At 34.0% G+C, this 11,746-nt stretch overlaps 2 protein-coding genes across 2 annotated transcripts; both read right to left on the bottom strand.

Annotated features, from left to right (window-relative positions):
* Positions 1–2,924: 2,924 nt before the first annotated feature.
* LOC131603223 (uncharacterized) lies at positions 2,925–4,715 on the bottom strand. The gene has a single exon (XM_058875512.1). The coding sequence runs from the start codon at positions 4,475–4,477 to the stop codon at positions 3,023–3,025; it is 1,455 nt and encodes a 484-aa protein (XP_058731495.1). The 5' UTR covers positions 4,478–4,715; the 3' UTR covers positions 2,925–3,022.
* A 4,729-nt stretch (positions 4,716–9,444) lies between these two features.
* On the bottom strand, positions 9,445–11,383 carry LOC131603222 (uncharacterized). Its single transcript, XM_058875511.1, has 2 exons — positions 10,912–11,383; positions 9,445–10,755 (listed from the first exon to the last, which is right to left on the bottom strand). The coding sequence occupies exons 1-2, from the start codon at positions 11,197–11,199 to the stop codon at positions 9,571–9,573; spliced, it is 1,473 nt and encodes a 490-aa protein (XP_058731494.1). The 5' UTR covers positions 11,200–11,383; the 3' UTR covers positions 9,445–9,570.
* Between the last annotated feature and the right edge of the window lie 363 nt (positions 11,384–11,746).

The raw sequence follows: 11,746 nt of genomic DNA, 5'->3' as shown, positions 1-11,746 counted from the left end.
AACAGAAACACGGTCAAGAAGATCTGGACTAGGAACCGTGCAAATGGAGTGCGGTGCAGATTGTATAGGAAGACTGAAATTTAGGGTTTAGCAAGGATAACAAGGTTAAGTAGAAAAGTTGAACATGGGCTTAAACTGGGTTGGAATAGCGTTGGAGTAGAAGGCCCATAAAAACATCATTGGATTCGGTCGGATTCGGATTCCGACGGGCCCAAGAATGCAATCCGTTTCCGACCTAAGTAAACCACCCCAACCTTTTTAACCATCCGATGATCTGACGACCCGAATCGAATCGATCCAATAGCTCAAAAAATACACGGGCCGGACCGGGTTCGGTCGGTTGAAGCTTTCTTGTCCACCCCTAATTTGAACCAAACAAATTTTCATTTAACTTGAATAAAACCACTTAGACTACTTACTTTTTCGTGATTGATGTTGACATTGTTCATAATGACATATATATCTTATTTCAATCTTTGATCTTTTATTGCATATAATAATAGTATTATTTTTGAGGATTTTTCAACCAACCCTATGGACCTATTAAATACCACACGAAATTCCATTTTTACCCCAACTCCCGTAGATGCACATCCGGAAGCATCCTATATTTTGAAAAAAATTAGTTTTTTCCATAGATGCATCTACGAAAGCGTATAAAACATAGTGAAACTTGCGATTTTCGTGACTAATTGAGAAAATCCCAAGTTCCGTATATGCATCTACGGAACACTCTATTGCCAAACCCCATCAAACCTTTTCGTAGATGTAACTACATAAGATTTTTCCCAATTAATTGAGAATGTGAGATTTTACCAATTAATCAAACTCCATCAAACTTTTCCGTAGATGTAACTACGGGAGATTTTTTCCAATTAATTGAGAATTTTAGATTTTCTCAATTAATTGGGAAAATTCCAAATTAATTAAGTTTGATGACATCTACGCAATCATTAAAATATAGTGAAATCCTAGATTTTACCAATTAATTGGGAAAATCCCAAGTTTCACTATGTTTTAAGGGGTTCGGTAGATGCATCTACGGGAAAAACCAATTTTTTTTTAAAAAAAGTACTTCAGGAGATGCATCTACGAAAGCACGAGGACATTTTTGTTAATTCAGTGGTGCGTAAGAAGGCCTTGGGATTGGTTGAGAAATTCTCTTATTTTTCTGCTGTGATAAAAAGTACTATTGCTAACATACTGTTTCAGTTTCTATGTAGCCTGCACACATATACCTTATTGTCCCATGCGTCTCAGGCTATCTTTTTATTTTTATTAGTTGTTCTCTCTTCTTTTTTGGAATTTGTTATATATATATATTTTAAATTTTATAGTTATGAAGTAATGTGTCATAAAGTCCAATAGAAGTAAATATTTAATATAATTATTGGAGCCTATTACAAAGTATCACAAGTTTCTTCTTTTGTGCTGAGTATTCAAATTGTATACAAAATATACCGGAAATATGAAGTGACTGTTCAAAATATTGAATATTAACGAAACTGTCAAATTATTGATCAAAATATTGAACATTAATGGGAACATGAAATTATTGATTAAAATATTTAATTATTATTTTTTCACGGATACCAGATATTATACAATTAATTATTGTTTTTCACGGGTACTAGACATTTTTCTATATATTCAATTATTATTTTTTCACGGGTACTAAACATTTTTCTATACATTCAATTATTATTTTTTCATGGGTACTAGACATTTCTCTATAAATTCAATTATCATTTTTTCACGGGTATTATACATTCTTCTATACATTAAATTATTTTTTTTTAGGGATATCATATATTTTTCTATCAAAAATATAGATATGAAATAAATGCACGTCACGTACCAGAATCCGTGCGGGCACGAGTATGTTACTAGTTAGTAGGGGTGGAAATAGGCCAGACCGATAACAGAGGCCTACAGGCTGACATATAAAGGCTTAGGCCAGGCCAAAAGGTCTAGGCTTTTTATAAGCCTATTTAGTTAAAAAGACTAGGCCTCAGGCCAAAAAAAAAACTTTTTAAGCCTATCAGACCGGCCTATTTAAATAAATATGAATAATTTTGTTATTATCATTATGTTATGTGTTGTACTTTGAATTAAAATACATAAATAAAACTTGGTTATCTTAAAGAACTTTTGAAAATAAGATGAAAACACCTGAGGAACATTGTTTTCATAAGTTCTCTTAAACAAATAGTCTCCAAGAACTTATGATAATAGGTAAGTTAAAATAAGTCAATACAAATAATTTTTTAGTCTCTTGGTATTTTAGTTAGTTAGTCTATTTAAACATTATTTTAGTTAGTATGTCAAAACAAATAGACTTTTATGTAGGCTAACAGGCTAACCAGACCTTCGAAAAGGCCAAACTCAGACCTAAAAATAAACCTACGACAGACCACAGATCAGACTTAGACTTCAATTTTTTTGACAGGACAGACCTAAGCTTGGTAAAGCCTAGCTCGGTCCAGCCTATTTCCACTCCCTACTAGTTAGACCTTGAAAATAAAACAGATCTATATTTTGGATATACTAAAGCCATACTGGCAGAGGGCTTCTTTCTTTTGAAAACTGTAGTAAAACTCAGCTGGAGCTGTCTGCGGACATGCGGTCTCAAAAGGCCGAAGACACCTTTTCAAATTTCAACTGCTTTTCCCCACCGTGACAGCGTCCACATGCACATACTAGTGTAATGTATAGAACACTGTCGGTGGTCAAAGCAAATTACTATAAGAACCTTCTTATAAAATGTTTCAAATTCCACCTATTCTTTTTTTCATTTGTTTATCACATATTTTTGCATGGTGATATAATTACACGTAACGACAGAAAATAATCATAGACCCAAAAATACTTTATCAAAACTAAATAGAATTTAATACAAACAATTTGAGCGAAATCAGAAGCCATTGAAATACTAGCTTTGGTGCTTAATTTAACTTTATTTATTTTTTAAAATTAAATCAAATGAAAACAAAAATAAATAAATAAATAAATTACATTTACTTCAATTCTTCTTGCCTTCTTCTCCATCATTTTCCACGTAAGCTTTCTTCCTTCTATCAGCCATCGCAAAAAGACAAATCAGTAAAAAGCTCGTGGCGTAAATCCCGTGAATCTTCCAATTACTCTTCGGCGGTTGCCGCTGCACCACCCTGTGAAACACCGTCACGTAATAATGAAGCCCAACGGAAAAGCCCACGAAAATCTGAGCCAGGCTCAAGAACTTCGACCCAAGCCCACATTCAGTAGAGAAGACAAGAACAAGGTACATGAGGAGTAACAGTAGATACAAAACGTAACCCAGAGTTTGAAGCACTTGGAAGCAGATATACGTGGACTGCGAAGTAGAGAATAGAAACTTCAAAGGTTCGGTTCCAGAGACCAACGTTGAGATACAGAGGATGGTGAAGTAGATTGAGAGGTAGATTTGGATGAAGATTAGGATTTTTTGAAGTGAGAAATAGGTTTTGATTTTGTTGAAAAGGAGAGAGACTAAGAGGAGAGGGAGTAGTACGAAAGCGGTGGAAACTATGGCGGCTATGGTGGGTGCGTATTTTTTGCCGACGTAGGGTTTGAATCCTTTGGTCATTTCGTTGTTGGCGTTTGTTATGTAGGCTTTGGAGGTTGTTGAGATTCGTTCTAGGTCTGGGAGTAGTGTGCGGTGGAATTTGTTTGGGAGATCTTGGAAGTCTGAGAATGAAGCGAAATCGTCGTCGTCTTCGTCTTCTTGTTCTTCTAATGTGCGACTAGGTGGTGTTTGTGTTTTTGGTTTTTTGTTTGTGTTGTGAGTTTGAGTTTTTGGTGGGTTGTTGTTTTTGTCGGTGGTGGTGGATTTTGTGGTTTTGATAGCTGTTTTCACGAGATCTAATGGCTTTTTGGTTGATGTGGATGTGGAGTTCGGCTTCTTGAACTTGGTGGTGTTGGTGGAATTGAGCTTCTTGAGGCTGTTAGTGTTGGGTGGTGAGGATTTGGATGATGCATTTTTGGAGGGATTAAGGTTTTTGGATTTGACTGTTTTAGTGGAAGTGTCATTGGATTTTATAGTTTTAGTTTGGTTTTTGGAAGAATTAAGGTTGTTGGATTTGATGGTTTTAGTTTGGTTTTTGGAGGAATTAAGGTTATTGGATTTGATGGTTTTGGTTTGGTTTTTGGAGGAATTAAGGTTATTGGATTTGATGGTTTTGGTTTGGTTTTTGGAGGAATTAAGGTTATTGGATTTGATGGTTTTGGTATGGTTTTTGGAAGTGAAACTATCGGGTTTGATTAGTTTGGTTTGGTTTTTGGTGGATTGGAGGGTAGTTTTCTTGTCACTTTGGTGTTCTTTATGGTCCTCTAGCATTGTTCTTCTGTGGAATTGAGGTTCAGACCATAAAGAACAAGTGCAAAGAGAGGCAAAAAGAAACAAAAGAAGAGAGAGTATGAGTACCTTTGTGGAGCACAAATACATTAGATGAGCCATTGATATTTTGGCTTCCTTCAAGATCTAGGCCCCCGAAGATCTGAGGAAGGAGGAGGATGATAGAGTAGTGACGGATTTTATACTACAACTTTGAGCTTGTTGTAAAAGAAGTGAAACTGATTTTGAGTGGAAGTGTGTGCTGCCAAAGTAGTATGAGCATGTGTTGCATAAATGGGTAAACAAACAAGAGTGATTAGTCAATCTTATACTAATTGAAAAAATAAAATAAGTGAGAGGAAGAGCTCCATGGAATATGAATTGATTGGAGTGAGACTTATCATCACATGGCTAACGAAGAACTTGAACTACCGACTAGGTTTGTGGAGCCCGCACATTTACTACTACTACTACTACTACAGTATAATCTATTATTGTGTACTAAAACTTCTTCCCTATGTGTGCCATTTTCATACATGCCGTATGAACATATTAAATAAATAAATCTTCCATTTGTTAGTAACAGTCAACATAATTTGATATAGCAGTGGAATACTATGCGATCTAATGAATGCATGCAACACTGATGCAGGATAAACTCCGGAAAGAAATGCATGTGTCTCATTAAGTTTATGTCTCCTTATAAAACTGTGCACAAAACATTTACAATGGTGGAAGGTCAGAGGCACATATGGCTGAAATAGCTCACTTGGTTTGAAGTTTGTTTCAATTGGAAATCAGAAATGATGAAGTAGGATTTTGGTGCCACGGAGCAAATCTTCAATTTGGCTGGGCGGGTGTGCGCCTACAGTGTTATCATTCTATCATTTAAATCAATAAGAGAATGAAAAGTAAAGTGAATTATGGATCTGAGAAAATACCGCGAATATCATGTGAGATATTTTATATATGAATGATGGAGTGACTTGGATTGATGATTGGACCTCACCTTTTTAGACCTATGACCAATCCATGATAGTTGCTCTGAGACTGTTGCCGCGCATCAACGAAAAATCATTAAAAAATTGGGTCGAACTCACTGCTTAGAGAAGTGGAAAAAAAATTGGGAGTTGGCTTGAGAGACTTTGAGAACTTGCACATTAAATGCTAGTGTCATCATTGAAACGTCTTATAGGATTGTTCTTACATGTGACCTTAACTCATTAGCCTAGGGCGTGACGTCTCCTTTAGGATCCTCAAGTGTACTCGAGTGTCATTATAATATAAAGATAATCCAACTGTTGTTTTTCATATGCCCAATTTCTTTTATTTGGAATTGCTAATTTACCCGCATCCTCCAAAATATCTCCAAAATATATAAGGTTATTCCGCTTTCCCAACCACGTTTTCACTTTATGCAAATTGTAAGTCTTTCTTCTACAAACTGGGATTGCTTTCTGTTGATCTGTCGACTCTTGTTCTACATATCTTTCTTTTCATCTATGAGTCTTGCATTTCTTCTTCATTTTCTTGATTCACCGCATTTCTTTTGTTTTGATTGAATGATTGTTATTTATCTCGAAAAGTTGTTTTGCTACAATTTGCCAAAGAGGGAGATTGTTGTTCCTTTTTAGATTGACTAAAATTTTTAATAGAACAATATGGAGAAGTGTTCAAGATTGCTCAGCTGCGTCAAGCTATTTTTCTGGTGCAGAAGGGACACATATTGGACATGATGTCACAACATGTCGGTACGACACATGGGCCTTGCTCAACAGACCAGAATGTTGCATTTTGAAAGGATTTTTTTTCAAGATTCAATTAGATTTTATTGCTTTTATTTAGAAATATGATTATATGATTTGTTAGACAGTTGTGAAGATCAAAACATATTTAAATGGAAATTTAAATATGAATTTGTAACAAACCAAATCAGATCTTTTTGTTGGAGATATTTGTGGAACAAATCATATCTAACTTATTGTGCATTATTTCTGGACGAAATCAAGTCAAATATCCAAGGAAAAAAGTCCAGCATCATTATGCTATATAAGGAGCTCATATTTAGAGGGATACCTAAATAGAAAGTCATTAGGTAGTGTTAGGAAGAAGTATTGAACAACATGAGTTTGTTGTTCCTATAAGACTAAGTGTACTAAACTACTAATAGTGAATTTGCTTTCTTTGGATCTAGACGTAAGTGTACTTGCATCGAACTGGGTTACCAATTATTGTGTTCTTTATTGCTTTTCAACTTCATTATCTTGTCCAAGTTAGACTATGTTAATTATGGTGATTCTAGTTAAACTTGTCGAACTAGTTGTCTGGGAAATCGCGTTCGATATCTGTCCTTTGAGAAACAAAATTTCAGTGTGTATGTGTGTTGCCTTAGTATTTAAAAGTTCTTTCTTACTTTAACAAAAATCAGATCACTTAGATAGATTGACCGACACGACTTAAAAAGCTTTCATACTTTATCTGAGGCTTCAAGATTCTTTGTTGGATTGCTCATGATCATATAACCACTTTAATCTTGAGTCTCTTGTCAATGAGGCATGAAATGTTTCTCTAGTTAGGTCACCATCTTCAAGGTTGAAAGCTATAGACTTTATTCATCATTAGCATCATCAAAATGTCAAATGGATTTTCTGCTGAATTTTTAACTTTATACCTGCAAGCACATAGATCAATAATACATGCTTGTTCTTCGTTATTGGAATTTGAATACAAACATACTTCATTATCTTGCAATGTAGGCTTTCTTTGGTCTTGTATCCTTATTTTCTTTAAAATTATTTTTCTTTAGGAGAGATGAAGATTTTCCCTTGATGTACCCTTGTTTTCCACATTCAAAGCAATTAAAATTTTAATTTGATGTTGATGTTTCCATTTTCTTCACAAATCTCTTGCCTTGACCAAATTTTACTGTCTTGTCTTTCTCTTGGAATTTATTGAATTTCTTTACCATAAGAGTTATGTTATCATCTTATTCTAAACTATCTTCTTATTGATTAATGTTTAATTCGACTTTCAAATAGATACCTTTATGTCTCTTTTCCGATTCTTCATGTTGTTCAAATCGACCAAGTTCTAATTCATGTTTTTGTAACTTTCCAAAAAGTATTGTCGATGTCATCTTTAATAGGCTTATCTTTTCAGAAATGGATGCCACCTTTGATTGTCAGGCTCCTGTCAAAGATCTTCGAACTTTCAAGTTTAATTCACTATTTGTAAGAGTTTTTTCCAAGAACAATTTGTTAAGTGGGTGAATCTCTTTTTCATTTTTTTGAATCTTTTTTCTGGTAGCATTCTAAATATTTCATATTCTTGAGAAAGAGTGTTCTATCTAGATCTTTTTACTTCCTTCGTAGCTTAATGTCTTGTTTCTAATGTAGTCGTTATGCAATATGAAACTTTAAAGAGTTCATCCATTTCTAATGCCTATTCTATAATGTTTTTTTTTACCTTTTGTCATATATGATTTTCTTTTTATCATCCTCACTCCCATCATTTTTAAACTTAGGTTGTTCAACACCTTCAACACTATGATTGGATATGAAGGGTCCTTCTACAACGACAATCCATACTTATACACCATAAGTGGCTTTTCCGGACTTTTCTCATTTTTTTCCGCTAAGTTTCTTAACTTGTTAAAATGTCATAAGTGATAATGATTTATGTTACATAATAAGGTGGTAAAATTCAAAATTTAAAATGCAAAAAATAAATAACACACAAGAATTCATACTAGTTCCTCCATACCAACTTAAGGATACATTTAGTCCCTCTATTCTCTTAGAGGATTTCCCATTATGTTTAGATTCTTGTACAACGTTCTAACACTAAGATTTCTTTACAACCTTCTAACACATATATTCAAGAAAGAACACTACTTTCTTAAAATTATATTTTTCACCACAACCTTGATGAATAAGCACTACATACACTTGTGAACACTTTTGAAGAAGTTTTTGTTGTTGACTTAGATTTCCAAATTAACACTTGTAATATTGAACTTCTCTTTTTTATATTACAACTCAAACTAATATAACTTCAGACCTCTCGTAATTTTTATTGAAATTTTCAAAATATGTGAAAGTATGCAAAGTTTTAAAAACTTGATATATGAATGAACACTTGAAATTTTCTTTTGAATTGTATAAAAATTTAACTGGAAGAGGTGAATTCACTTTCTAGTGTATAATATCTTATATACACCCTTAGAATCTTCTATGAATGGATGCATAAATTTAAAAAGTTTTCATGGCCATTCAAAACAATGATGTTGTTTGGTGAGAAATTATATTTCTTCAGGTGATAACCGATTACCCCGGGGTTTAATCAACTACTTCTATCCAACGTTTTAAAAAATTCAGATTTTGAATTTGATAATTGATTACCACCAAGCTGTAATCGATTACCAAAATTAATTTCATGAAAAATACAATGTTTAGAAGATTAGCTTCAATGATTTTCATACATTATGTTTAAGATCTTTGTAGATTAAGTTTGAGAAGTATTTCTGAGCATTTAAAATAATATAGAATGAATTGTAATGTGTACCTTTATATTGCTAATCATTTCAATTCTTTTCTTTGATTTTCAATGATCATTTTTCATGTTTTCTTCATCTTTAATATTTACTTGTGTTTAAATATGACCTTTTATAAAGAGATATTCTTAGATAGTTAGTTGTTCTTAGTCTAACTAGTTTGTTACTAAGTTAGATTAATTTGTTGTTATTACTAGCTATATAAGTCTTGTATTATTTCATAGTAACAATAATTCTCTCCTCCTTATTCAATATACTTTTTTCATTACTTTTCTTTCACCTATAATTCTATAAAAAAATTGTAATATCTTTCTCAACCACATAAAGTAAGGGACCAAAGGAACTCTGGCTTGTGTTTGATCTTGTTATTGTATCTCATCATAGTGAAATGTGTACATTGTTTTCTTTATTACAGTGGAGTACATCTATAAGACCAAACCACTATAATTCTTGGCTCTGTTGCTTTTATTGGTTTAATTTCTGATAAACACTCTAAATGAACATAAAATATAATTTAAATGTTATATACACCTTAAAATGTTGAAATTCTTTTGGTTGATATGAGTAAACATTCTTTTACAATTATAATACGAGCAAGTATTTCAAAGTTTTTAGTGTATAAATTGTTCACCTTTGCATTACACATAGTATAAAACAATAAAAACTAATGTACTACAGACAGCAAAACTTTCTCATCATTATCATCCAAAACATGTGTTTCACAATAGTCTTCTCCAGTTTCATTTTCCATCTCTAGTTGATCCATTTCTGATTCAACTAATGCAACCATTCTTGCTCTCTCCCTATCCCTCGGGTATGTGGAATATAGAAATGAATAAATGATAACACATATTGCAATTGGAATTGCAATTGTACTATAAAGCGCCTTACCAAGTGAAGCAGCATTTTCTCTATCAGTTTCAACTTCAACAGAATCCGATGAACCTTTCGGTACTGGTTTATAACCATAAACATGTTGAGCCAAAACTCCAACAATAGGCGGAGCAAAAGACGCCAATATACACTCAAAAGATCGATCCAAAGCATATATCGCCGTCCGTGATTTCTCAGGTACTATTTCTGCAAATATAGGATCATTTGTTGCTGGTGCACACCAGAATGTGATTATTCCCATGATGACCAAAACAAAAACATGAACAAAGGGTGTGGATGGATCATTAGGCAATAACAACAATAAAATCGCAGCTAAAGGGATTGTCGAACCCGCGCTTATTTGCGCCAACATTACTCTTCCAGTGTTAGGTAACCGTTGCGATAGAAAATCTCCAAGCCATCCTCCAAACAGACCTCCGAATGAAGCAGAGATTATAAATATGGTCCAAATTACTGCTGTTGTACCATGTGAGAAGCCTATTAGTTCTAACCAAAGAGTAAAAAACGACAAACTCGACCCACGGAATGATCCGAATACTCCCTGGGCTACAATTATCTGAAAAGATGGAACTTTTATAACAGACTTTGCTTCTTTTATTAAATCTTTCACCTCAGAATAAAATGACTTGTCTGAAATTCGATATGAAGCGGGTTTTGTGCCGTTGTCTGGGAAGTGTGGATCTTTGGCAAAGACGCGAACCAATATACCAACTATAACACTCACCAATGCAACAATATGAAAAGCTATTCTCCAACCAGGTATGCCAAAGAATGAAGTTGAGGCTAGTAGTACTGCAAAGAGATTACCAATGATGCTTCCGATGTTTCCTGTTAGTTGAAGCCATCCAAAAGCCGTACCACGGTTGCTATCGATTGTGGAGTCTGCAATTAGAGACTGAATTGCTGGAATAACAATGGCAAGTCCTATGCCATTTAAACCTCTTGAAATCGCCACCTATATTGAGGCGTTATTATAATAAAGTTTATATAGAAATAGAAGAAAAACGGACAACAAGTTGCGCGCCACATGTATATATTATGCAGCAAACTTACAATACAAGAATCATTTTTCATTATATGAAGAAAAGATAGAATATATAAAAATGAGGACCTGCAAGAAGGTGGAGGAGATTGCGACGAAGAATGTAGCAACAGCCCAAAGGAAAGCACCAAGAGCAATAACATGAGCACGATTGTGGCGCGTGGCGAGGTAAGCAGCAAGAGGGTAACAGAATGATTGAACGAGGGATCGGTAGAGAGTGAGAGAGCCTAGTGCGGTGGGGTCGGCGTTGAGAGCAGCGCCGATCTCTTTGTATACTCCTGGCAGCAGTGATGTATCGGCTCTCTCCATGATACCTGCTAGATTGACGAGCACCAGTGTGAGTGTCTCTGATTTCATCTTTACAATTTGTTTTCTATGAATGATGGATAAGTGTCATATAGAAAATGAATCTGCTATGTGTATGGAGTTGCAGACCCAAATGGTGTTTGGGGTTGACTTGGAAGGGTATGGTATGGGCATGAGTAGAAGAAAGTTTTGGAAGGTTGCATTGATTGGTAAGACAGTGTATGAGTGTGTGGTTCAAAACATTTCAAATTTCAAACTTATGACTTTAAGCCTACTACAACTGAGATATTTTAATTTTAATTTAGAGCAAGTGGGAAAACAAAAAAGAGAGAGCAGTCAGTAAGGGATTTCGAATTTGTTAACACATGATACATTCACAATAATGCAACAATTTTGGTGAACAGAACAAATTGATGCAAAAGAAAAAAGAAAGGAAAAAAAGAAGCTGACGATAAAAGAGTGATTATATTAATCAACTTAAATTACAAATGAATCAATTACTTATATTTATACAATAAGGTTCTCAACTAAAAGCATAGAAGTAGGACAAGTTTGTTACAATAACTAAATCTAACTGAAATAACTAAAAGAGTCATGA

The sequence above is a fragment of the Vicia villosa genome, linkage group LG5, assembly GCF_029867415.1.
Source record: "Vicia villosa cultivar HV-30 ecotype Madison, WI linkage group LG5, Vvil1.0, whole genome shotgun sequence".
Lineage (NCBI taxonomy): Eukaryota > Viridiplantae > Streptophyta > Magnoliopsida > Fabales > Fabaceae > Vicia > Vicia villosa.
This window is presented reverse-complemented; position numbering and strand designations above follow the sequence as displayed.

Excerpts from the sequence above, each read along its gene's own strand:
- LOC131603223 (XM_058875512.1), bottom strand. The coding sequence starts at position 4,477 with ATGGCTCATCTAATGTATTTGTGCTCCACAAAGGTACTCATACTCTCT.
- LOC131603222 (XM_058875511.1), bottom strand. The coding sequence starts at position 11,199 with ATGAAATCAGAGACACTCACACTGGTGCTCGTCAATCTAGCAGGTATC. Across the intron at positions 10,756-10,911 it reads TCTCCTCCACCTTCTTGCAG|GTGGCGATTTCAAGAGGTTT; the intron begins GTCCTCATTTTT and ends GCCTCAATATAG.